The 27,422-nt window shown below is 44.6% G+C and overlaps 2 protein-coding genes across 3 annotated transcripts in view; one reads left to right on the top strand and one right to left on the bottom strand.

Moving 5' to 3' along the window:
* Nucleotides 1–498: 498 nt before the first annotated feature.
* Nucleotides 499–19,078, top strand: PPP1R11 (protein phosphatase 1 regulatory inhibitor subunit 11). Its single transcript, XM_072989206.2, has 3 exons — nt 499–892; nt 6,409–6,517; nt 10,016–19,078. Exons 1-3 carry the CDS (start codon nt 827–829, stop codon nt 10,234–10,236), a joined length of 396 nt encoding a protein of 131 aa, XP_072845307.1. The 5' UTR covers nt 499–826; the 3' UTR covers nt 10,237–19,078.
* The window catches only part of LOC110091190 (RING finger protein 39), a 25,166-nt gene continuing 16,708 nt past the window's right edge, over nt 18,965–27,422 (bottom strand). The window contains exons 2-3 of one of the 2 annotated variants that reach the window (XM_020815213.3): nt 23,481–23,506; nt 18,965–20,804 (exon numbers count right to left, since the gene is read on the bottom strand). In XM_020815213.3, coding sequence (XP_020670872.3) covers nt 20,801–20,804; nt 23,481–23,506 — 30 coding nt within the window. In that variant the 3' untranslated portion in view covers nt 18,965–20,800. The remainder of the gene's footprint in view (nt 20,805–23,480; nt 23,507–27,422) is intronic. The other variant, XM_072989205.2, reaches the window with a different exon arrangement.

The raw sequence follows: 27,422 nt of genomic DNA, 5'->3' as shown, positions 1-27,422 counted from the left end.
TTCGAAATCTCTTATTATTTGTTCCCTTTTAACTACTAAGAGCGGTAGGGGGGGAAGTCCTGATCGGGTTTGTCATTCAGGTGCCAAAGTAATTTTGTGGGCTTTGCCTTTGGAGAGGAACATGATGTCTGCTTGTACTTGTGCAAATTTCTTCATGAGGTGGAGGGAGTTCTCTACTCTAAAAGTACAGCTATGAAAGGTACTGAATCGAGCCGAATAGAGTGAAGTAGATCCTTCGGTGGCTTTGAGTACCTAGAGAACCCAGTTGTACGGCCGGTCCACAAGTTTGGTTTTAATATCAACGATAATTTATTCCTCACAAGAGGGGCTTAACTTCTTTTCAGTAACGGCTGCGTAAAGTATGGCATGAAAAGCCATGAAACAAACGAACAAAAAACCCGCAACGGCGGTGGGGGGGGGGGAAGAGAGAGAGAAACGCATGCGCAGTAAGCCCCGTAGACCCTCTTAGAACTTGTTATTTTTCTCCGGGTCCCTGACTGCGCTCGCGCCCCTCCGCCCTTTTAATGTGTACGGCGGAAGTGACTCTGGTGTCTCGGAGGGGGGCTGATTATGGTGTGGGACATCAGGAAAGAGGAAGCAGTAGAACCGGAAGTAGGTAGGGATGAGGCTGCTGCACCTGTGAAGGAGGTAGAGCAAGGAAGAGAGAGAGAGGAGGCGGGAGCCGTGGCGTGAGGGTGGCGAGTACGGCTGAACAGGTGCCAGGACGTTGCCTGGGCCCTTTGGCTAGCTCGGGGTCGGTGTTCGCTGGATAACTTTCCCTCCTGAAACGGGCACTGCGTCGGGCGGGGACCCGGGTCGCCCCAGGATGGCAGAGTCAACCACCAGCGTGGGAGCCACAGCGACGGTCACCGAGACGGAGGTGACTGAGCCGGTGAGCAGCTAATGGCGAGGGTGGGGCCGAGGGGAGAGGCCGGTAGGGGCACGCGTTGATGGGGGAGGGCCCGGGGAGCGCCATGGCAACCACGGTGATGAAGGAGAAGAAGCCTTGGGAACGGGTCCACTGCGGTTGTCCTGGCAACTGTGGGGCGGGGAGGGGGGGTCTGGTGGTCGTGAGAAGAGCTGTGTGGCAACACGTGTCTTGTGGGGGGGATCTTCCCTTGATGGGAGAAGGGAAGGGCTGTGATAACCTGAGGACCGTTGCTTGTGATGCTTTTTAAAACGGGGAACAGGTCTGCGTGCACGTATGAGTCATGCTGAATAAATGAAGCGCCCACGTCCAGAGGTAAAATGTAGCTGAGTACCGGTTGTGGGGAGAGGGGGGTTGGTGCCCACGTGTCTTGTTCGTGTGCTTCCTTGACAGCCTCTCCCTGTTGGGAAAAAGCAGGATGCTAGGACTTGTTTAGACCTTGGGCTTGCTCCTGGCAGAGTTCTTCCTTTTTTAGTGATTTTATTCAATAAATTGTTACAATATTTTTATTCTCTTTTTAAAAACATTTTCTATATTCCACTCATTTCATAAAATGCTACTGCATGCTTTTATCCCAACTGCACCCTCATAAAATTAGGATGATCCAAGGTCACCCAGTGAGTGTTTTCCTCTCAGTGGAGATTTGAACTTGGGTGTGTCTGTTTCTTTTTTAACACTTTGCTGCCTATTACGGTGCATTAGGTCTCCGATGAGAGTAGCAGTTGCTGTGTTAGCTAGAGCAGCAATGTTTGCTAAAATGGGGATTTCAGCATACACTGTGGTTGTACCATCTTTCATCATAGTAAATAAGATTTGGTACAGAATACAATAAAATAGTGATAATCATACCTAGTTTCTGTGCTGTAACCCAGGATTGAATAAAGGATGGGATATTATTGCAACCACTTCAGGTTTGGGATTCCATGGAGATGATAGGTGCTGGTCTTTAATCATGATAAATTGAGTTCAATTCAATTCATGGAGATGATCTTCAGCTGTGGCCTGGCCAGATTAGGACAGTGTTACTGAATCTTATTTCTTGATGGATTCTTTAGAAGAGAATAAACAGCCCAGAGGCCCGGCCTACAATTACTGTTCCCTGTTGGTCCTAATAGTTAATACATTTCTAGTTGCCATCTGTTCTGTTGATCTTTGATCCAAGAACAATATTTTAGCTAGGTTAGGTCCAAGCCCCACTGAATCTTCTAGCCTCATGAGCCGCTTTTCGTGGAAATTAGAAAACAAAATAGCGGTAGAAGGAAGTATGTGTCATCTTGAACGTGAAATTGAGGAAGATGGCTGCTTGGAAGCATTTAGCTAACCACAGCCTGATGCACAGTGTTATTTGTATGCTTGTGTCTACATAAAGAACCATGCTTTTCATAGTATTTTGAACTTTGCCTGGCCTTTTACAGGGAGATTCATAAGCATTAATAAAATATGCATTGCACATCTATGATAAACAATTTGCATCCATTTATTTATTTATTTACAAGATTTTTTTTTTTTTTAGCCGTGCCATTGCCAGTGGTCTCTGAGCGGCATACAACAATATTAAAACTTTAGAAAACATTAAAACCATTAAAATAGGCAATATTATAATAATACCCTATATTAAAACAGTAATTAAAACATTAATATTAATAAATCCTGCTGCTCATACAGCCAGCGAAAGGATAGGTAAAGGTAAAGGTTCCCCTTGACAATTTGTGTCCAGTCGTGTCCGACTCTAGGGGCGGTGCTCATCCCCGTTTCCAAGCCATAGAGCCAGCGTTTGCCTGAAGACAATCTTCCGTGGTCACATGGCCGGTGCGACTTAGACACGGAACGCTGTTACCTCCCACCGAGGTGGTCCCTATTTATCTACTCGCATTTGCATGCTTTCGAACTGCTAGGTTGGCGGGAGCTGGGACAGGCGACAGGCACTCACTCCGTCACATGGATTCGATCTTACAGCTGAAGATCTACAGACCTTACAGCACAGAGGCTTCTGCACTTTAATCCGCAGTGCCACCATGTCCCAGCTAAAGCTAAAGGATACTTACTGTTTAATTAAAATTCTGGCTGAACAGGAAGGTCTTTGCTTGATGCCGAAAAGCCGAAAGTGTTGGAGCTATGCGGATCTCTATAGGGAGGGCATTCCACAGTTGGGGGGCAACAGCCGAGAAGGCCCTATTTCGGCATGCCATCCCCCTCACCTCTTTCAGGGATGGTACCTTCAGAAGGGCCTCCTGGCCTGATCTTAGAGGACAGGCAGGCACATATGGAAGAAGGCGATCCTTTAGGTAATCAGGTCCCAAGCCCATTTAGGGCTTTATATGTCAAAGTAAGCACTTTGAATTGGGCCCAAGCAGCAACCGGCAGTCAATGTAAATTTTTCAGAACCGGTGTGATATGAGTCCATGTGGCGGCACCACTTACCAGCAGCGCAGCTCAGTTCTGTGCCAGTTGCAGTCGCCGGACCATCTTAAAAGGCTGCCTCCACATATAGCGCATTGCAGTAGTCCAGTCTTGTTGTTACCAGTGCATGTGTGACTGTTGCTAGGCTCCGCTAATCCAGTTAAGGGCAAAATTGATATATTCTCCGCAGCTGTAAGAAGGCACCCCTGGACACGGAGTCCACCTGAGCTTCCAAGGTCAGACCCGGGTCATGGAGCCGGACCCTGCCCTTTAGTGGGAGTGTAACCCCGTCTAAGGCAGGGAAACGGCCCTTTAATCTATCTGGCGGAGCACCTACCAGCAGCACTTCCGACTTGTCTGGATTGAACCTCAGTTTATTGATCCTCATCCAGTCCATTATCGAGTCCCGGCACAAGTTCAGAACGGCAACTGCCACACCTGGATTGGTAGAGAATGAAAAGTAGAGCTGGGTGTCATCAGCATATTGCTGACTCCTCAGCCCAAACCTCCTAACGACCTCCCCCAGCGGTTTCATGTAGATATTGAACAGCATGGGGGACAGTACAGAGCCCTGAGGAACCCCATGATGCAACCACCATTGATAGAGCTACTGTCCCCCAGCACCATCTTCTGGACTCGATCAGCCAGGTAGGAGCGGAAACATTGTAAAACGGTGCCTCCTATTCCTATCCCAGCCAATCTGTCTAGAAGGACACCATGGTTGATGGTGTCGAAAGCAGCTGAGAGGTCCAGGAGAATCAATAGGGATGCATTCCCCCTGTCTTTCTCCCGGCAAAGGTCGTCAAACAGGGTGACCAAGGCAGCTATCCTATTTAGCTGCTATCCTGGTTCAGTCAGGGAGCAGTGTTCCCTGACTTAACATCAGTTAAGAGCAGATGTTTTACTTGTTTTTTCTGTTCCAATTGCATGCATTTACAACTGCAAAATCCAGATGTTACCCACAATAGGTAGATAATCAACCAAAATGTTCCAGTCAAGCTAAACCCCATGTGCATCTGTCAAGAAGGCCCATGGATTTATAAGAATTGGGCTAATATGCAGTTTCTGTTTTCACTCCAAGCTAGGTTTAGTAGCTTCCTCCTTCTGTTTGCCCACTGTGTTCCTATCTTGATGTTGGGGCCCTCACCACTCTGGTCCATGCGCTTGTAGTCTCGAGATCAGACTACAATGGTGCTTTGCAAGACTATTTTAATTTGTTCCGCCAAAATCGTTGTCTTGTGAAAAAATTGTCTTGTGAGGTTCCCTATGCATCAGTCTAAAAAAAAAGTCTTGCGAAGCATCAGTCTAAATAAAAACTGTCTTGCGAAGCATCGGTCTAAAAAATGTCTTGCAAATCACGGTCATAGAAAAAAAGTCTTGCGAGGCACCATAGTACTCGCAAAACCCAATTGTCTTGCGGGTTTTTCGTCCCATGAGGCAATCGTCTAGCGAGGCACCACTGTACTGTAATGCATTCTACATGGGGCTACCTTTGAGATTGATGTGGAAGCTTCAAATAGTACAGAACATGGTGGCCAGACTTCTTACTGGGGTGAGAAAACATCAACATATCTCCCCTACTCTGGCTGCTTTGCATTGGCTGCCCGTTCATTTCTGCATTGACTTCAAAGTACTAATGATGACATATAGAGCCCTTAACGGTTTAGGACCTCAATGGGCGGAACACCTCTTCCCACCTAGATCTACACGAATCACTCGCTTTAGTCAAGGTGGGCGGCTGAGGGGCCTAATGCCGAGGGAGGCCCTAAGAGAAAGAATAAGCAAGCAAGCCTTCCTGGCAGTGGCCCCTTGCCTCTGGAACACTCTTCACCCAGAAATGTGTCTGGCTCCCTTGCTGGGTGTTTTTAAGAGCCAACTCAAGACCTGGCTCTTTAGGCAGGCCTTACCTCCTGTCAATACCTAATTTATTTCTCCATCCATTTGTATCAGTGTTGTTGTTTTGTTTTATTTTATTGTTCTTGGAATGTTGTTAGCCGTCCAGAGTAGACTTCGGTCTAGATGGACGGAGTACAAATTAAATAAATAAATAAATAATGCTTCCCCTCTCCATATATGGGAACTAATGTGGTGGTTTGGAAAGAATTCTTTTCTTTTGCTGCAAAGAACGTACCTAACTTTTCCCCCCCTTTCCTCCTTTTATTAAAATCAAGATCCTTGCCGACCCATCAAGTGGTTACTTGAAGTTCCTAGAACAGAGTGAACAAAGGGATGATTTTACTTCATTTTGTTAACATAATTGTAAGGGATATTCTTATAGGGAGAAAGGATGTTGTTCTACTAAAAGATAGGTTTTAAAAATTCTCATTGAGGAACATGTTGCCCATTACTTTATAGAATGAATAATTATGACTGGATGACAGCCTTTCTCATCCCTGCTTCTTCCAGAGCAGTCGTCCCCAGCCTTGGTAGTCTTGAACTGCAACTCACCACCAGCTATTCTGGCTGGAGTTTCTGAGAGACGCAGTCCAAGAACACCTGGGTTACCCAAGGTTGGGAACCACTGTTCTAAACAATGGCACAGAAATTGTGATATGGTAGCTTAGTGAAATTCTCGATTGACACATGCAACTTGGTAGATTCAGAGCATACCTTAGCAAGCAAATTATGGTAAGGAGGGATTCTTGATGCTTTGAAAATCATGGCTGATTTTATAATCATTTGGGGAACATTTATAAATGTAAAATTAAAGTTTACTATGATAATATGTCTGTAGTCTGGGTTTGTTTACCAACAGATAGTTATTGTTTGCAGTACTGGGCAAGACTTCCAGTGTATCCACCTGACAGTTGTTCTATCCAGCCTATGCCTAGATGTTTCTCTCTTTCATACCTCTGTGGAAAGGACTGTGGCTTGGATATGTTTGGCTCTGGGTAAAGCTTGATGAGAAAAGTAGGAAGAGGTATGGTGGGAGTGGAACATGATTCCTAGTCAGACAGGTCTGTGTAGAAAGTGATCCCTGAAGGTAGAAAATCAGGTAATGGTATGCTGAGTGGTGAAGAAGCATACCATTTTCAGTTATGCATGATACAAACTTTTCTGTCTTATCCTTCTTCTCCCAGGAGAATCGCAGTCTCACCATCAAACTGAGGAAACGAAAACCAGCCAAGAAGGTTGAATGGTCAAGTGACACAGTGGACAATGAACATTTGGGACGGAGATCTTCCAAATGTGAGCTGGAACACATATGCTTTGAGACATTCCTTCTTTGCTGTTACTTTGTTATTTCCCACACATTAGCCCGTTTTACTAGATCGGTGTTTAGTGGCTTAACTGTTAGCAGGCTACTTGAATCCTCTCAAGCTGTCTGGAGCCACTACTTCACCTGCACACCTTTTCCTTGTGTTCACCATCGTCCAGGACCAGGTTTCACAATTCCTGGCGATGTGCATAAATGTATAGGATTAAACAGAAACTTACCAGCCAGGACTAGCTCAGAAAACCAACAGGTAGCGTTGGGAATCCAGGTGCCCAGTCATGTGTATTGTGTGAACCAAGGATCTTAAACTAAAATTACTCAAAGAAAAGATCATGACCCATTGGTAGCACACTTACCTTGCATGACAAAGATTCCTGGTTCAGTTCTCAGCACCTCTATATAGGATCTATATATGGAGGAATCCTGCCTGAGACCCTGGAAAACTGCTGCCAACTGGTGTTAACATTACAGAACTTAAGTGGACCTACAGTATGAAGTATAAAGCAGCTTCTTCTGATCCTGTTTAATTTAGTACTGTGTTTTTTTTTTTGCAAAAGAGTCTAAGATAGTGTAGATGGTTCCCTCCACCCCACATCTGTTTTATCTTGGCAGCAGTCCTTTGCAGTAGGTTAGACAGAGAGATGGACCCTGGAATAAGATCACCCAGTCAGTCTGATACAGCTCACACTCGGGGCTCCATCAGTTCAGTCTAGCTCATAACAACTATGTTATATTGGCTCTCAGTTCACCATAATGGTAGAAAAGTGGGATTTCTGGGACTTATGAATGAGAGCAGAGTGTAGTGGAAGGGTGGCCATTTGTCAGGGTTTTGGTCAAATCCAGTCTCTGAGCCAACTTTGTTTGGCTGCCAGTAGCTGTACTCGTTTTTAAATCAAGACAGGTAAAGATTTGCCTACACAGATTCTGTCTGTCAATAAAGATTTTGTCTGCCTACAGTTGTAGTCATAAAGATAAAAGAAATACTTCTAAGCTTTATGAAACAAAGTCTGTATTTCAGTTGATTAAAAGATGTATGTTTAAATGTTCACAAATAGATGTGTTTCATAACTCTTGAATGTTTGCTGCTTGATGGCACAAAGTCTATTATAAAATGAGGAAGTTTGTCCTGAGAGCTAGTATATATGATGGTACTTTGGGGGGGGGGTGCAGGTGCTCCAGAGCTGATCATCCTTTCTCCACCGTTTCAAAATAGACAGAGTATTACAAGTTTCCATTTCTAGGTGTGGAGGCTTGTAAACTCATGTACACAAGGAGGGGAAAAAAACCCTGGTAGAATATCTTTCAGGAAATCACATTCTTGGCTCATCCATGGTTGACCAAGCCCCAGGCTAGCCTATGGTTCCTTGTAATGGAGGTAGACTGTATTTGCCTTCTGATCTATCCCAAGTGAAGATAACTCAAGGTCAGAACTTTGATCAATTGATAAGCTTTGGAGACAAATGCCTGTTTATGCCATTCTGGTCAGAGAAGCTATTGCTGTAGGTAGTTGTCAGCAGGAAATCCTAGATACTCAGCAGTACTCTCTGGAAGCTTGAAGAGAACATTTCACATGATGGGTAATGCGATAGGGGGGAAAGAGATACTGTAAAATCACCCATAGAATTGATCAAAGAAGGAAGGGATGGCAGGAAGGGCGCCAGGAAGAGAAAACCTTCAAGACTGTGCCTCAGAGATTATTGAAGCAGATACAGCCATCTTTAGAGTTAGATCATGGTGGGAAGTGTATAGTTTCAAAGAGTCGCTGAATTGCAACTTGACCTTAGCCAGTATAGCTGATGGTGAGGAATATGGGAGCTGTAGTTGAAGAATGTCTGGATGTCCCCAATTGCCCACCTCCAGCTTTTATTTATTTATTTATTTATTTATTTATTTATTTATTTATTTATTTATTTATTTATTTATTTATTTATTTATTTATTTATTTTAATTTTTTATTTATTTATTCGATTTTTACCCCGCCCCTCTAGACAGCGTCTACTCGGGGCGGCTTACATCAGTTAAAACAAGTTAAAAAACATATAAAATGCATTTATACAAATTAATTCTAAAGAAAAGGTTTCCAAGATGGTGATATATAAAAAAAAAGATAGAGAAAGAGAAAAGGAGAATGACTTAATTGACTGGGGGGTAGGCCTGTTTAAACAACCAAGTTTTTAATTGGCTTTTGAAAAACCCCAGCGAGGGTGCCAGCCGGATTTCAGTGGGGAGTGTGTTCCACAGCCAAGGGGCAGCCACCGAGAAGGCCCGGTTTCTAGTTTTCTCCTTCTGGGCCTCCCTCGGCGTCAGTCCCCTCAGCCGTCCCTGCTGGCTGTGTCGGGTGACTCGGGTACCTCACCTTTCTCCTTGAAAAGGACCCAAGGCGGCTTACCTCATTTAAATACCATATTTAAAGTGTAAAACAATGAGAAACAATGGTTAGATGCAGAGATTTATTTGTTTGTTTGTTTGTTTATTTATTGGATTTCTATCCCACTCATCTAGACCAAAGATCTACTCTGGGCGCTTTACAAATTTAAAAACAATAGAGCCAAAAACCTATATTATAGATCCAAGGTGGCAATGATATTTTGGGGAATACCGGAGTTTGTTTATTTATTACATTTACATTTTGCCTTTCTTCCATGAAGCACAAGGTGGCATACAGGCTCCTTTTTGTACTTAACAGAAGAACACTGAAATACTTGGGTGTGAAAAGTAGTGAATGGTTGAAGGTTATAACCTGAGTTCCACGGTCCTTGTCCAGCATTGTTACCATTGCCCTACCTGCTGTCTTTTAGCCGGAAAGGGAAGGAGTTGGAGGACATAAGAATAGGTACTACCAGGTCTTCCTAGATCTGTGATGCTGCAGGATGTGTGTGGTTTGGTGAATAAAGAGTGGAAGATGACAGCAAGAGGAGGAAGTAGAGTGGAGGCCTTCTGCCTCCTACAGAAGCAAGGAGAGGAAGTGAAAGAGGGAACTTCATTGGAGACAGGAGGGATGTGTGGTTGGTGGAGAATGAGAAGCACTGGTAGATGGAAAGGGAAAGGATCCTGTCCTGTCCACCCATTTCCTATGGATGTCACTTGTGGCCTGACTGACTTGCTAGTTCTGTGTTTCAGTTTTTATATATTTTTAAAACTCTTCTATTCCTTTTGCCTTTCTTTTACTGCCTCTCCTTAATCACCTCCCATCTTCTGATTGCTGCCTCTTATTTTCTCTTTAATCTCCCTCCGTCCGTACCTTTTGGCACGTTCTCTTCCACTCCTTCCTTTCTGTCCCTCACAATTTTGCTTCTTTGCTCTCTTGCCTATGTTAAATGATTTCCCGTCTTCTCCTTCAATACTCACATATTCCTCCATTTTTATAACAATCTCAACACTTCCCTGCCCCCTCTCTTGCCTCTGTTCTCCCCTCTTTCCATCCTGCCATCCGCCTTTTCCTTTCCCTTCTCCCCCCCCCCCCCCCGCAGGCTGCTGTATCTATGAGAAGCCCAGGGCTTTTGGCGAGAGCTCGACAGAGAGCGAGGACGAGGAAGATGAAGGCTGCGGCAACGCCCACTGCATCCGGGGCCACAAGCGAGGCCAGCGGGGGAAGGCGCCGGGCAAGTCGGGGGAGCCTGCTTCGTCAGAGGGCTGCTCCCAGAAGCCAGAGCCACCTGACCAGAACCATGCCGGAGCCATGCAGCACTGAGCCCCAGCTTGCCCGGGAGTGGGGAAGGAGTGCCCCCCACTCCCACTCCAAACAGGGACTACTTCTGCCCCAACTCTGGAGAAAGGGGGGAGGGAGACGAAGGGAGGGCCCACACATCCAGCTGCCTGTCTGTCTTGTGCTGGTGCTGACACTGCCTTGACCCAGAGGGGTGGGGAGGGGAGGGGAGGGTGGGAAGGGAAGGACTGGGCACATGCATCCAGCTCCCCATATGTCTCGTGCCAGTGCTGCTGCTGCTGTTGTCTATCTGTCCTTCCACGGCTGGTGAGTCTGTCTGGTGCTGCCCCTCCTCACCCCACCCACGTGGAATGTATTGACAGAGCCTTCTGGCTTCCTCAGCTGAATCCCTCCTCCCCTGCTTCTTAATTAAATATTTGTATCAGTTATGGACAAGATAGGAAATGAGTGCTGCTTCAGAAAGGGCAGTCAGGGACCTGCATCCAAGCCCCTTTGGTTGGACTGGGGCATCCCCTTCCTTTACCTCGCCCTCTCTTTTCCCCCCACATCTTCCACTTGTGGTGATACCTGGAGCGTGCCCCACTTCTCTCTTGCTGTTCCCCAGCTCTGTATACAAATCCCTTTGCACACAAAGCCTTCCTTGTGTTCTCTCACTCTGCCCTTCTGCACTCTCACGGACCTCCTTTGGTCCCAGTTCTGCTTACTCCCTCCTTTTCTATTCGTGTTCCCATTCTCCTCCCCCCCCCCCCCCCGTTCTTGCCATACATACAGCTGCCTTAAGGGTGCAGCCTTCAGGTCTCCCCTTGTCTTGTATTTCTACCCTGCTGAGAAAATCAAAAGCCTTTATTCTTTCAGCTTGTTACTGCTACACAACTAGCTCGATTTATTCTATTTAAATGCATCTTTCTAAAAGGACACACCCACCATGATTGCTTTTTTTAAAAAAAAGAACAACAATGATTTTTATTATGCTATGGAAAGCTGTAAGATAATTATTTCTGGGAAGTATGGGAACTGGGGTTATGTGGTGGGTGAGTGTGAAATGATTGTTACTGGTTTGCATAGGTGGAAATGGAAAGGCCTAGTAGATAGGGAAGGAGCCTGGTAGAAATTGGCATTTAAACCACAAATGAACAAATAGTCCAGTTTGAAGAAGGCCCATCGTGGATAAAACCAATGTGAGCGTCTTGCACTGTAGGATGGAAACCAATCTTCTGTTCTCTTTCCATTCTTTGCTTTGTGGGGGATTTCAAATCACGCATGGAACTGATGGCACCATGGAGTCCCTTTGCATGACTCACAGATCACTTAATTGCTCTTACTTGTTGACAGTTTGATGTTAAGAAGAGAGACAACTGTATATCTTCAGAATCTCTCTGGCCACCGTGTGCCAGTCGCAGCATGCTTCTAATTAAAAGTAATTTTCAAAAAGAAAAGCACAGCAGTGTAGAGGGTTTCCCATCATGCTTTGGATGCCTATCTTGTCCTTGGGTCAGTTCATCTTGCTCCTTAACAGGTGTCTTTCTCCAGTTTTTAGCCAAGTTTCCTGTTAAAATGGAAGTCAGAGGCATGTGTTGGTCTAAAAAAAAAAGAGCCTATCTGCCAGCATTTCCATCATTTGGCTGCTAAACAGGATTCCTGGCTGGAGATCTGGGAGGCAAGCAATGAGCAATCTCTGACATGCAGAATGTCCCTGTGTTTGAAGAAAGTGTTTAATTGGCTTTGCATAATGCACTTGTATTTTTTGATACACAGTGTCTGACTTCTAGGGTGGCTAAAGGAAATCTCCCTTCCTCTCCCCTGCTTGCACACCTTTTGTGTGATAGCCCTCCTTAGATCCTGGTTTTCAACTACAAGTAGAGTGATAAGATTTTGGGTGGTGGAATCAGGAGGTGGGACACGCCTATTTTATGGGTTCCTTTACTTTTATACTGCTGTAATTTTGATCCTGTTTGGATGAGAATATATTTGGGCAAGCCACAAATTTCTGTAAGCAAGCAGTGGGAAGAAACTTGCCGAGTCAGTCACTGCGGTTCTAGTGCTGTTGTCCTGTCTGTCCTGCTTGAACAGAGGTAAAAAGATCATATTCAGTTTACTTTGCTTATGTTGGGCATTACAGTGCTAAGACTGTGTATTTTCTCTTTTTGAGATCATCCTCAGTGTCCATTGCTAGAAGAAAGGCTACTGATCAAAAGGGACCGACCAGCCGTTTTACAAGAGTAGTGAATATATTGGGGAAAAATACATGACAGCAATGTAGCTGCTTTCCATTTGGCCTTGGCCTAAAACAAAATGTGTTTCGCAGCTTCCAAAAAAATACCTCAGAATTAAGATACAGATGACTGGAGGTTACTTCTGCTAACTCACCCACAGTTGCCCAAAGCCTGTGGTGGTCTAACTTAGCAGTAAAACCGTCTTGAGGTCCTCCCAACTGATGTGCCCAAATGTTGTCAGGGTCTCTAGAGATGGCATGTATGATACAAGCATTGTGTTATTATTTGCTACGTCAATTACATTTTGATTCACATACTCACACAGAACCCCTGTTTAGCTGATGAATGAAGCAAACCCTTGACACAGAGATTGCATGGGGGACCTTGTTCTCCACAGACCTCTAGCAGAGGAGATGGAGGTGGTTGTAGTTGGGAGGCAGGAGAGGTGCGCGAGCATTGGTAAGCTGTCTTGCACCTGTTCTAGCCTCCTCAGCCAATAAATGTATTCAAATCTAAAGGCCAACTAGATTTAGGAATCTGGCACAAACTGGGCTTTGCACAGATCTTGGGAAATCTATTGGACTTCGGCTCTGAGAATCCACTTTCAAGGCCTCAGGCCATTTTTGCTGGGGAAGACCCTGGAAGCTGGGACTCTTCCCCCCCCCCCTCCCCGGCATCATGTTTATAAGTCCATGTTCTGCTCTGTAAGCTCACATTTTGTAGTTCAAGTCATCTCACTACATGGAATACATGAAAAGAACTGAGGAGGTGATGATGTTAAACTGCAAGTTCAAGCTTGTCTGCATCCTCAGGGTCTGAACTGGTGAGCGCATTGTCCATTTTATAGTCCGAAGGGTGTAGGCTGTAGCAGCCTTGCAGAAAGGCTGGAGGGGAAAGCTGGGAACTTCGTGTGCTCTCTCTTGTGCTTTGCGGAAGGAAAATGGGGTTGAAATGGCACTGAAAACTGCAAAAGAGACTTGCCACTAGAGAGCAGGAGAGACCTTCAAAGGATTTCCATGTGATTCATACGAAGATGACAATAATAATTTGGCACATCTGATGGTTTGTTGCTTATGGGCCAAATTGGTGCTTCCCTAAGGAAGCATGGGAATGGTGTAAGGGGTACATGGAATTCTTTTTGTGCATCTAATTCAGCCAAGAACAGTTTATCCAGTTTTGTAGACAGTAACAGCCAAGATTGCCACTAGAAAACAGCCCTCTCTGACTTTGAATATATCTATGTTGTATAAGCATATTCCAGGATCTTAATGGGCTGGAAACCCAAGGGAGATGCATTTTATTTTCGACAGAGCAATTTTGCAGCTCATATTGCTTTCATTCAAGCCTGAACTTTCTATGGAGTCAAATATGACAAATCTGAAGTTGTCACCCTTTGGGCTCATCATGAGAAGATAAGATTCGCTGGAAAAGACAATAATGGTAGGAAAAATTGTAGGCAGCGGGAAAAGATGATGACCAAACGAGACGATTGCCTCTATAAAGCCTTAAGTTTACAAGAACTGAGGAGAGCTGTTGATGGCGGCACTTCAGAGATTGCTCATCCAGAGGGTTGCCATAGGGCAGAGGTAGCTGGATGACACATAAGAACATTGTATTTTTGCTTCCATGATATTCTGAAAGCATTTCAAACCCTGTTTTTAATATTCTCTTTCTCTCCCACCCATGATTGGTGAGGATTAAAAACAATTTTGAAAACATTTATAAAAACACTTGAAGATATATTGAGTGTGTCATGTACCATCAAGTCAATTCCGATTGAAGGCAACCCTAGCAGGCTTTCTGGGGTGTGTGAGATATTTAAGGAATAGTTTTACCAGTGCCACCCATGTATCCCACACATGCCAGTGAGATCCATAGTCAAGCAGGAACATGAATCTAGGTCTCTTGAGTCCCAGGCTGACACTCTATCCATTACACTACAGTAGCTTTCTAATAGCTGAAATCATGTTGTTTGCATACTAGAGCAGACCCACTGAATCAATGGAGATTACAAAGCAAGCTGACTCACCAAACCCCCACTGATTCAATGGGTCTGTTCTCTTTGTGCTACATTAAGCAACAGGATTTCAGCCATTGAGTACATTTGCATTATTCTGAAAGTCATATTTCAGTGTTTGCAGAAGTAGATTATTAAAAATTATTTTTTGGCAAGATTGAGGATAGTAAGACAACAAAATGTATAGACAAGCAAGAGAAAAATTTTCAAATGTGCCTTTGCAATCAAACAGTGGCACATAAAAATACTCTGGAAAGAATTTGTGTCTTTGTATTTAATTGAGTTCCCAATCAATTGTCTCCAGGCGGGTAGCTGTTTGATATTTTTGCCTCTTATTTTCTGTTTAATTCTTACTAGATTTGTTGGCAATCATGGGCAAGTTGAAAATCATGTTTGAAGTTTTGTGACAACTTGGGTGAGAGGGACACACACACTCAGTACATATGAAAGGCGATCCATGCATCATCCATAATTCTTCCTTTGTATGTTGTGCCCTTGGCTGCTGAGATAAGGCATTATCAATCCCTCAGTCATAGCTCCCAACTCTTTTTGCTTGATGCCTGTATGCATCTGTGGGCTGTGCTCCAGGCCATGCTTTCATGTTTCCAGCTGAGATAAGCACTTCCCATATGCTCTGAATTTCACTTGTCGCTACTTAAAGTTTCATGCTGATCTAGCTCTCTTTCAAGGTTTACTCACAGGGGGGTTCTTGGTATTTTCTCTGATTACAATGCCGATTGCCGCTAAAGAGGAATGTCACAAGGAGGTCTCTGTCCAACACATCTCCTTTCAGTTTTATCACTGTATAGGGCTTGCTGTCAGCTGCTCTCAATAGGAATGTAAGCCATTCATAACGGATCACCCATTTTCAGGAGAATCTGGCTCAGGTAATTGTTCAGGAAGGTAACAAACGACATACATAAACACCATCCCTTGGTTCTACTGCAGGGTTGTCTCTTCCACAGACTCCTGCCATTACTTCATCACACCCATCTAATCTGTTTTATCCTCAGGCTGGAATTTTTCAGAAATTCCCTGGGAAGTCCAAAAAATGGAAGCTTTGGAAGATTCCTGCTACTTAACACCCCCGGTAAAGTTTGCAGTCTCTCCAGAAATACCTAGAGATAAAAAAAATCCAACCCTACATGATCAAATCCAAGCCTACACTACCAAAATGGTGTGTTGGATCAGGCCTAAGATGCTGTTAGTTCAGCACTGACATCTGCAAGTGACCAATTAGATGCCCAGGAAAGCTATGGTGGAGAGTATAAGTAGTATAGCCTTCCTGTTCTATCTGCTTCCTGCATGTTTAGACTCCATGTATCACAGGCATGGCTAAAGGACTGCCATTTTACCTCCCCCAAAATTAATTTTGACTGGGTGTGATCCAGAGAATCATAGAACCAGAGTTGGAAGGGGGCCTACTAGGCCATCGAGTCCAACCCTGTGCCCAATGCAGGAATCCAAATCAAAGAACATCCAACAGATGGCCGTCCAACACGTTCTCTTTTTCAGGACCTGCAAGTAATAGGGGTCTGATGCACTACCTGTAATTTCAAGGATGGCAATTCACAGACAGAGCAAAGAGCCAGGATTAATATGGTGCGGCTAAAAAATATTGTAAATAAATAAATAAATAACAAGGTCATCGACTTGCATGCTTTGCAAATGCCATCTCTGGCCATACTACACATTGCAATATTTTACCAATTATTTCAATACATTTTCATTTCTCTCCCACTGCTTGACTGTCATCCATGAAGAAATTCTTCTGCAAGGCAGTGCTAATGTACCATCTCCTTGCTCTCAGGTCTGGCTGGAGAGCCAGCTAATTGTTTTGCATTAACTTTTAGTAAACTGCTGTTCAAACCTCAATTTTAAAATGCAATGTACAGTACATTTCCAAGACTACTTTTTCTACACTCCCCTTTAACTATCTTAGCACGCTAATAAAAGTAAAAATTATGTCCTGCCAAGTCTATTCTGACTTACGGCATTCCTTTTCATGGTTCTCTAGGAACAGAATACTCAGAAGTGGTTGACCATTCCCTTCTGGGGGCGCCATGGGACTTTGTAGCTTGCCCAAGGCCACACAAGCTGGCTCTACTCCTAGGAGGCCCAGTGGGGAATCTAACTCCAAACTTCTGGCTCTACAGCCAGATACCTAAACCCCTGAGTTATCCAGCCAGCTTTTTAACACTCGACACACACACACAATTTCACATCTTGACACCTTGTGCTCTCAGAAGGAGAAATGCCTCAACCCAAGATTTCAGAGCAATTAAAAAAAATTGGAATTAGGTGAATCTCATTTCTTAAAACAAGGTCTTAAATACTGGGACACTGGTCTTATCATGTGTAATGATTTCTTACACATTCTTCTGCTGTACTGGATGCACATATTTGATAAAAGGCTGGCACGTTCTCTGATTCAAATCTAGCTGTATCCCCTTTAAAAGTTATCCTATTATTTTTCTCACCCTCTGTTAGACAAGCTGAGGCAGAAAGACTTTGCTAATGTAGGAGGAATCTAGGTGGGGTTTCTGAAGAATCACCAGCCTATGGAAAGCCTTTAAAGCTAGGCTTTCAACAGCACTTACAAGGGAAAACTGTTAATTATCTTGGCAAGAGCTGGCCTGAAGGGGCTTAGAAGGACGACTTGGATAAATGGGGAGAAGATAGTTGTTATGTGTTTTTCGGGCTCTTTGGCTGTGTTGTTCTTCCTGACGTTTCGCCAGTCTCTGTGGCCGGCATCTTCAGAGGACTGGAGTAGGAACTCTGTCCATGCGCTGTTGCTGTTTGTTGGATAGTTACTTATAGCTGTTACAGTGGTGCCTTGCATAGCGATCGCTCCGTATAATGATGAAATCGCTTTGCGATGGACTTTTTGCCATCGCAAGAGTGATCGCCCCTATGGGGAAATTTTGCTTTGCGATGATCGCAGGGAAGCGATCATCACAAAGCCCCCATTTTCGGCCAGCTGATCGGCGGTTCCAAAATGGCCACCGGGTAAACAAAATGGCCGCCCGCTGTTTTGCCTCGCTTTAGAGGCACTGAAAATGGCCGCCGCAATGGAAGATTTTAGCATAAGGTTAGTTTTTAAGCCCATTGGAATGCATTAAACACGTTTTAATGTGTTTCTATGGGCTTTTAAAAATTGCTTAGCGATGAAATCGCTTAGCAGCGATTTTTGCTGCACCGATTAACATCGCTAAGCGAGGCACCACTGTATTTATAGTATTTATAGTTGAGTATTTATAGCAAACAGAGCATGGACAGAGACTGGCGAAATGTCAGGAAAAACAACCTTCAGAACACAGCCAAAGAGACTAAAACAACCACAACAACCATGAGATCCTGGCTGTGAAAGCCTTCAAGAATACAAGGGAGAAGATATTTTAGAAGTTTAGCACACAGCAGGGTAGATATCAAATTAGGACTTCTCACATCTAAATATGATGCAGAGATCATCCATTTTAGCTAATCTCTGTGTTGTTTTTAAAGAGTGTTTTCCAATCTGGCACCCACCCAAAGACTTGGACTATAGGTCTCATCATCCCCAACAGCACTCTGTATAGGATGGGAGTGATATTCCTGCCTCTCTCAGCGACAGGAAGGTCCTGTGCTAGCAGGCGATTAGTGGGCCTCAGAAATGGCTGAACGACACCTACCAGGACCCTCACCATGGGATCTACTGGCTAAGCCTGGTAGGGCTGCTAAAACCTGACTGAGAATGGAACGCCTCAGGTAACAGCTGTGCTCGTGAGTGACAGTAAACTGATGAATGTGTTGAAACTCATTCATATTGAATGTTGTGTCTGGCCTTGCAGAACTTGACTAGCCCATGACTGTTTTATTTTATTTGATGCTTTCCAGGCAGATCTAAGGGAAATGGCCTCCAATTTTCCACTGCCCTTATACAGCACAACCAGTACAATTTACCCACTTGCGTTCACTGACACCAAGCACTACAATGTTTATACATTCCCTTCTTGTTTTACAGCTTCTGGTTTTCCCTGATTTATATATCTCACCTTCTATATTCCAATTGCATGTGTTGTGCAGCATCGGACTTTCCTTTCACCTCCGTGCGTGTCAGCCACTTTCAGCTTTAATCTAGTCACATTATTAAGAACGGTGTTATTTGTACTTGTTCTTTGCTCTGCTTATATTGTGTTAAACTTGGAAGCTGCCTATACATTAGGACCCCCTTATCTACAGGATCAGTATCCTCTGATTCACTTATCCACGATCTGAAAATATTAAAATATTTAAAGAAAATATTTCTATACACCAGAACTGGCTATTAGAGGGAGCCTGAAATCGTGTTAGTATTTGTTATTAGTGTTGGCTATAATCTTCATTTTTCAGCATCCATGGGGGTGAGGTTTGGAATTAATCCCCTGTGGATACAGAGGTCCTACATTTTGGTTTGACTCAATGGCTAAACCTTCATTGGGGTGACTGCACAAGACTTCTAAGTTAATTCCCTCTCTTGAAGGTGAAGAAAAGAAAAGTCTCCTTTGTAATTATGTATTTTATTTTTCTATGGCTTTACAATCATTGAATGACTCACATATACACACCCAAACATTAAAATTATTACAATATATATGAAATAAAAACCATATACTAATGTGCTACGATTCTGTCTCTTCATTATATTTATGCATGTTATACACAGGGCAATGTTAATGTAGGGAGGGCTGCGGGAAAAGAAAAGGTGTTAATTCACTTTGTTTTCAAATATAGTGAAAAAAGGAATTTGAAACCTTTGCATTGTTTAGGTAACCCCAGGTTCAAGTTTACAGACAGGTCTTGTTGTTCTGTTTCTTTGCCTCCTTAGCTTCTCTCCCTATTTTCTACAATAGTTTCTCAGATAACCAGAGATAAACAACCAAATAGGGGGTGTGCTTCAGTCCTGTGCACCTTTATTGCCCTCTTGTCAATTAAGAAACGTCTGAACTACACACTTCAACACATTTTCAGCGCTGTTCCATGGACACTAATGCCGGTTGGAGATCTGGCTGCATGTACAGCCTTCCAACACTCATATAGCTTCAACACTGTGCTAGACGCCATCAAGCAGGGTTGGCATTCTTTAAACATGTAGGGTTGGCATTCCCTATGAACTCTGATGCCCACCAACTGGAAAAGGGCAGAACAGCGTCTCCGGGAAAGAGCATAGAAGAAGGTTCCCTCTGTGCTCACATACACAGGCCAGGGAATTGTTTTCAGAACCACAGTTGGGTTCACCTTTTTTTATTCACACAACTACTCCTGCACGAATTCTTGTCTGCGTGAGCCAATTGTTGCTATGGTTGAGTCATAGGTAGAATTACTTAGTCATCTACTGCCAATCACCCAGACATCTACCGGATCTCCACTGAGCCCAATCTGTTATCTTCTGCCCCCCCCCAACTCCCCACTCTGCACAAAGAACAGGTGCAATGTCACATTTGCTTAGAAGGCTTGCTATTTCCATCAGGCAAGACTAGGGCTGAGGTGGGGAAGAGCCACCAACAACGGATAATGTAAGTCACAGAGAGGAAACAGGTTGCTGGCGCGGGTGGGTGGCAGTTAGGAAGTACGTACGGCTAAGAGAGCTTCTCAATAGAGCAGCTTGGTTTGAAATCTCTCCTATCCCTTAATAGCAAATAGAATAAAAAGGTGCTGCTGCCGTTGCACGGGTCTTTTTCCTGCTTCTATAAAAAACCCACACCCTACACCAACACTCCCACCGCCAGGTGGGTTAAACCGTATTGCAGGTCCTCAGCAACTCCACTGCAAACATCAAAACCCCTTCTCCCATATTGAATGGCCTCAATACTGGCTTCGCAACCTTGCCCAGAGAGTTCTGTTACGAAGCCAGACCGTCGGGATTTTGCCGACCCCAAATTACTCGGTTATGGGAACGTGGTTTCATCTCACCAAGAGGCATTCCAGCCCTTGGGCCTGGGCCCAGGGCTCATTCGTGAAGCAACGAAGAGGTAGCCAAAGGCAAAGGGCATGTGCAGAGTACATGTCTCTTCTTTACCACGTCATCGCAGCTTGCTGCGTCGAAGAAGGTCTGAGGCCTGGTGCCTCTTCGAAAAATTACAATGAATGTCAGGGTCCATAATCGGTGGAATTCTCCCTATTGACTGGAGGAGCGTTCTTAAATCCAGAGTCAAAGGCCCGGCTGCTGCTTCAGCCCCACCTCCCCAAATCCAGGGGCCTCCGTGCGGTCGGCTGAGCGGGAGATTTGTTTGGTTCCTTCGGCAGAAGCTCCCAAGGCTTGCCACTGGGAAGAGTTCCGGGCTGACTTGCTGGTGTGTTCGGAGAATGATCAGCAATATCTGGAAGGGTCTGATGCTCATTAGCTGTGGGGAGGGGAAAAAAAAAAGGAAGGATGTATTAAGGGTCGAAGTCACAGCAAGGGGAGCTGCTTGTGTTTATGTGCCCAATTTTACTACATGGCATGAAATGGTCGACTAGACGAAGCGACTATGAAACTGAAAGTACAACTGGAATAGGAAGGGGAAAAAGAAGTTGCTCAGCAGAGGGACTTAGCAGTAGAAACCTTGTGGTGCAGTGGTTAAACTGCAGTACAGTGGTGTCTCGCTTAATAATGATAATCCTTTCCAGGAAAATCGCCGTTAAGCAAAAACATCGTAAAGCGAAATAAAACCCATTGAAACGCATCGAAACCCATTCAATGCGTTCCAGTGGGGTAAAAACTCACAGTCCAGCGAAGATCCTCCATACAGCGGCCATTTTCGGTGCCTGTATAGCGAGGAATCCGTCCCTAAACACAGCGGGGAGCCATTTTAATTACCTGGTGGCCATTTTGAAACCGCCGGTCAGCTGTTAGAACAATGTCGTTTTGCGAAGAATCAGTTCCCGAAACAGGGAACCGGTCATCGCAAAGCGAAATTCCCCATTTAGACCATTGTTTTGTGATCGCAATTGCAATCGCAAAAAGATTGTCGTAAAGCGGATTCATCGTAATGCAGGGCAATTGTAAAGCGAGGCACCACTGTATTGCACCAAACACTCTGCTCATGGCCTGGATTCAATCCCAGGTAGCCAGCTCGAGGTTCACTCAGGCTTCCATCCTTCCAAGTTCAGTAAATTGAGTACCCAGCCTGTGGGGAAAGGGCAGTTTGCAACCTGCATAATTAAAATGTAAGCTGCCCCAGAGAGAGCTTTAAGTGTTATGTGGTGGTATATAAGCTTTGGTTCTCTTCTGCCTTTTCACATGAGAGGTTCCTCCATGGTCTTTCATCCTTTCTAGTTCTAATTCCTAGTCAGTTTGATCCATATCTCCGGGGTAGAACGTGTACTTTGCATGGGGGGGGGGCACCCCAGGCCCTATTCCTCAAGTTTTCAATTAGAAAGACAGAACCACTCCCCCACCCTTTTGCGCATGCATGCGAGTGCCCGTGCACCCACATGAGCACCCTCCCGTTCCTTTGTGCATGCGCGCAAGCACGAGGGGGTGCCCTGCCTTCCCCAGCCAGTCCATGGGGTTAAAAAGGTTGGGGACTCCTGATATAACAGATACAGTGGTGCCTTGCTTTACGATTGCCCCACATTACGACGAAACCGCTTAACGACTATCTTTTTGCGATCGCAATTGTGATTGCAAAACAATGGTCTGAATGGGGGAATTTTGCTTTGCGATGATTGGTTCCCTGCTTTGGGAACCAATTCTTCGCAAAATGATGCTTTTTGAACAGCTGATTGGCGGTTTCAAAATGGCCACCGGGTGATTAAAACGGCTCCCCGCTGTGTTTAGGGATGGATTCCTCGCTATACAGGCAGCAAAAATGGCCACCGTATGGAGGATCTTCGCTGGACGGTGAGATTTTACCCCATTGGAATGCATTGAATGGGTTTCAATGCGTTTCAATGGGGTTTTTATTTTCGCTTTACGATGTTTTCGCTTAACGGCGATTTTCCTGGAACAGATTATCGTCATTAAGCGAGACACCACTGTACAAATTTTAACCAAAAACCTAAGTATCTGTTAAATATTGGTGCAGTATGTATGCTGTTCCTAATACTGTCAGGTTTTGTACCTCTGATGGTGTTATTTCTGAGATCTGCAACTGCTTATAATACTGTGTTTCTTGATATTGTTCCCAAAGCCCCGATGACTACAGGGACCACTGAAGTATGTTTCATCCAGAAGAAAGATTTTTTGATTGCCAGGTCTCTGTACTTTGTTAGTTATTATTATCTGTACAGTACTTTTGTTGTTGTATTCAGTGATCCTGCTTTTTCTCTGCAGCTCTTGGAGGAGAAGGATGGCTACCATTACATCAGAAGTAACTGGATGTTCCAGAAACTGCATTTCCCAGGTAAGCAGATAGAAGATGACAGCCATACTCTTCCAAGAATGGAAATCCTAATCTTTCTCTGGCCTGCTGTTATTTGATGATACCTAAGCAAATATGTGCTATTTCCTATGCCAGGGTACGAGGGTGGAGAATCTGCAGCCTTCCACACATTGCTGGCCTGTCGTTCTCATGAGCCCTGACCAGAACAATGGGGAAGGATGATGGGTGTGGGATAGGACATGATAGTCATCATAAAATATCCCTCCTGTCCCAAAAGGCAAGACTCAAAATCAATGGATTCAAACAGCAAGAAGGTAGATTCAAATAACTATTAAGAGGAAGGTTTCTGGTGATGAGTGCTGTTTGACACTGGAGCAGAAGATGGCAGCTTTCCCTTCATGACAAGTTTCCAAACAGAAGTTGGATAGGCATCTGTCAGATATGCTTTCACTGTGAATTTCCTGCTTCAGCAGGGGTTGGACTGGATGACCCTTTGGGACCCAGTTCTTCAGTGCGATGATTCTTTTCTACAAGTTGCCTTCCAGTGACTCCTTTAGGGCCAAAGGTTCCCGACTCTTCCTGGCTGACACCTCTTGGCCCTTCTATCCCTGGCACAACACGCACTTTGCTTGTGTGAACCCTTTCCCCTTCATTGTTAGTGTCAGCTTCCATTATACATAAAACACCTCAGAGGGAGAACATCAGTAGACTTACCATCTGCAGACTTCTGTGATGCCTTCCTGGAGGAAAAGAGAGGAGAGAGAGGGGGGGAAAGAAAGCAAGAGAGAAAAAGAAAAAGATGGTGTTAGATGGAGAAGTCGCTACTTGTCCACATTTATTTATTTATTTAAAACATTTTAATCCCGCCTTTCTCCTTAAAAAGGACCCAAAGCAGCTCACATCATTGAAAAGGCAATATTTTAAAACTAAAACAGTCAGCATACACATCTTTAAAAAGAATGAAATAATTATGATATTAAAAATCAATACTAAAGCGCATTTAAAACAACAGAGCACCACAATCCATTTTAAAAACCCTCTCAGACCACCTGTCATTATGGAAAACCTGTTGAGAGCTTGGACTCCTAGAGAAGGACAGTAGGTTCAGTGTACAAAACATGTTCTCATGTAGTCTGTATATGGTTATCTGAAAGGTGAAACCACAGAGTTGGCTGGCGGAATGGCAGGTGGGGCCCATTCCATACACACACTCCCACGCAGCACGGGGTGACGCCATGTGCCACTTGCTTGCCCAGGAGCCCATGTGCTGTTTATCCCTCTGAATTGGGAGTGGCTGGCGACAGTCCAGGCTGAGACACGTGTAATGCAAACATCCCATGGCCCTGGGCGACCTTACCTAATCGCTGGCCCTGTGAGTTGTCATTCACTGTCAAGGCGGCACCCCCCCCCCCCCAGCCTTCCAGTGAATGTACGTTCATGTGCTGCATGAACGCGTAATGCCATCCCCATTAAAATGGACAGTCACCACTCTGCTGCTCCTCGTCATGCTCCAGCCATCCCATTCCATGCCCATGTCTTCACCCTAGACAGGCAACTCAGCCCTCTAAGAATGTACTACCTGCTGACATGAGTAATGCTGCTGGTGGCAGAGCTGTCATGAGTTTCCTTCCAACACTTTAGGCTGACCCATGAGGCTTCTTAAACCAAATACTTTTCCAAGAAGGAAGCCTTTGTTTTGTAGTTGCAGCAAAAAAAAAAGAAGAAGAGGGTCATGTGGCAAATTTATCCTAGCAGAGGGGTTCTTGGCCTAGACTGCCCACGTTATCGGAGGCATCTGCTCCCGGGATGGGAAACGAGGGGTCCATGAGCTTCATACAGCTCCCGTGTTTCTTGGCAAGACTTCCCCCCCCCCAAGGTTCCCTCATGACTGAGATCTCTGGAATTCAGCGTCTGCTTGCAAAAGGCCACATTTCTCTTCCAAAATCAGGCATGCAGGAAGTATAGCCCTTGTTTCGAGTCTAGTCACAGTCATAGAAGCCTCGCAGCAACACCGTCATGCTTCAAACACTTTGACCATAAAAAGGAATGCTGCTTCGGGGATGCTGTCGTGTCATCAAATTAGCAAATTAGAGGAGAGTGTGATTCTTTGTGGGGCCCAAAATGTGGCCACCAGACTCACAGGGGGAGGGGGAACAGTGCACGTGTTATAATTTGCAGGGATCATGTGGTACTTTAAATATTTTCTTTTATTTCAGATTATTTTGTTTATAGATGAAAAGAATCAAATACAGTGGTGCCCCACATAGTGACGATAATCCATTCTGGATAAATCATCGCTATGCGGATTCGTCGTTAAACGGTGAGCTTGTTAAGCGAAGCACCACTGTAGTGGGCTGGTGGCTTCTTTTTTCCTTGGAGGGTCCCTGACACAAATTATAATGGTTGTCCTGTGCTGTCAAGTCATCTCCAACTTATGGCAACACTTTCCCAAGGTTTTTTTTTAAGGTATAAAGTATTCAGAAGTGGTTTGCTCTCCCCTTCTTCTGAGGATGCTCTTGGATTGTACAACTTGCCCAAAGCTACACAGGTTGGTGTTTCTCCCAGGAGGCACAGTGAGGAAATCAGACTTGACCACTAGCTCCCCAGCCAGCTGTTTCAACTCACTGAATTAGCCAGCCAGCAATATCTGGTAGAAATTATGCTAAACTCCCCCCGCCAAGTTTAACATTTGTATCTCACTTTTCCTACATGTATATTGCCTTTCCTCCAATCATTCTCCTCCTCCTCCTCCTCCTCATCATCATAATCATCATCATCATGTGCCGTCAAGTCAATTCTGACTTATGGCAACCCTTTTCAGGATTCTCCAGGTAGAGAGTACTCAGAAGTGGCTTCGCATTCCCTTCTTCTGGAGGCAACTGGGGCTGTGCAGCTCACCCAAGGTTACCCAGGCTGGCTCTACATGCAAGAAGCACAGTGGGGAATTGAACTCCCAACGTCTGGCTCCGCAGTCAGATACCTAAACCACTGAGCCATCTAGTCAATAAGAAAAACATCTAATGGCAAATCTTAGCCCTTCCTCTAGCCACATTCAAAGAACAAAGGTCCTCCAAAATGATCATCTGGTTGGTCACTGTGAGGAAGAGGATAGTGGACCCAGCATGCCAGCACTGCACAGCCTCTGGCCCTCCAGAGGTTTGGACAACAATTCCCATAACCACTTTACCATTGGCTTTGCTGGCAAGGGCATCTGGGGATTGAGGTTGGAAACATCAGAAGGGCCAAATATTCTCCCTGTCTGAGATATGCATTTAAAGTAGTCTTTCAGGGCTCCTGTTAGTTCTTAAACTACAGCTAAAGATTCCTCTGCTGTAGGACTATATGCCCAGCAGTTATGTTTGACCCTTACAAGAACAACAAAATAATTTTATGTAGAAATCTGGGAAGAAGTGACGATATCTCACGGAGTACAGAACATGCTCTCAAAACGAGTTAATCTTGAGCGGCAGGGTGTATATTTCCATAATATGATTGATTTACATGCTCCACCCAGCCCCCAATAGATTTCATAAATTGAGGAGAATTATAACTATTTTTTCACAGCATGTACCAGTTGTAGACATGATGGGTTGCTTTGTTGTAACAGAATGTCTTCTCCAAATGTACCTGACTAAGTACAGTGGACCCTTGACTTACAGACGGCTTGACTTACAGACTTTTTGAGTTACAGACTTCTCTGGCCGCAAAATTTAGGTTTCACTTGCAGACTGAGATTTGACTTACAGACCAGAAAAAAACCAAAATGGAACAAAAACGGCCTGTTACGGGATTAATCGGTTTTCAATGCACTGTAAGTCAATGGAGACTTGACTTACAGACTTTTTGACTTGAGAACCGCCTTCCAATACGGATTAAGTTCTCAAGTCAAGACCCCACTGTACATTCTTCCTTGTTTCAGAAAATTGTCCAGGCTTTGCCAGCATTTCATGACTTTATGGATTCTCAGTGTCATGGAGGTGACAAGAGAGGAACATGGCATTCCCTTACTTCTTGGGCATTAAAGCAAAACCAGCAGCCACAACACTACCCTGTAATGCACAGCAGAAGGGGGAAGAGTTTAAGCATTAGATGTCTGCCCAGTGTTGGCAGACTGTGACCCAGAGATGCATACCTTTCCGTTTAGCGATGAAATGGGAAACAAAGCCACCTTACTTTTGCTTGCCACTTTTAAATGTTTGAAAGCCGCAGATTTCTGGGTCTGGAAACACCAGGAACTAGATGAGATGCTAATTCCTTACCAAAGGTACTATTTTAATTGGCTACGATTTGTGGAAACTGTTTGTGTGTGTTTCCTGAATCCTAGTCCGTCATTATATCCGCTACACCACATTGTGCCAAAACTGTAGATTAGCATCATCTGTGCCCTCATGGTAATGTATAAAATATACAAGCAACACTTTTCCTGCAACTAAACCTTGGGGTTTGTTTGCCCTATGAGCTAGCATAACATCACAGCTGAGCTGGCACCAGCTTTTCTTCCCAACTTCCCAGACCGGTTATGTAGCTAATGAGAAGGAGTCTAAGATGGGTTCATGCTTGAAATCTCTTCTCTTGATACATTGGACGCCTCCACCACTGCCAGCTGACGTCCAGGTTTGGGACATCTCTCTCCTGCCAAGTGGATTACATCATTGC

This window comes from Pogona vitticeps, chromosome 2 (genome assembly GCF_051106095.1).
Source record: "Pogona vitticeps strain Pit_001003342236 chromosome 2, PviZW2.1, whole genome shotgun sequence".
In the NCBI taxonomy this organism is placed as follows: domain Eukaryota; kingdom Metazoa; phylum Chordata; class Lepidosauria; order Squamata; family Agamidae; genus Pogona; species Pogona vitticeps.
Note: the sequence above shows the minus strand (reverse complement) of the source record. Positions and strands in the feature narration are given on the sequence as shown.

Bases quoted from the DNA above. Each gene is read 5' to 3' on its own strand.
- PPP1R11 (XM_072989206.2), top strand. From the start codon at position 827: ATGGCAGAGTCAACCACCAGCGTGGGAGCCACAGCGACGGTCACCGAG. The intron at 893-6,408 runs GTGAGCAGCTAA...TTCTTCTCCCAG, and splicing joins AGACGGAGGTGACTGAGCCG to GAGAATCGCAGTCTCACCAT. The intron at 6,518-10,015 runs GTGAGCTGGAAC...CCCCCCCCGCAG, and splicing joins GGGACGGAGATCTTCCAAAT to GCTGCTGTATCTATGAGAAG.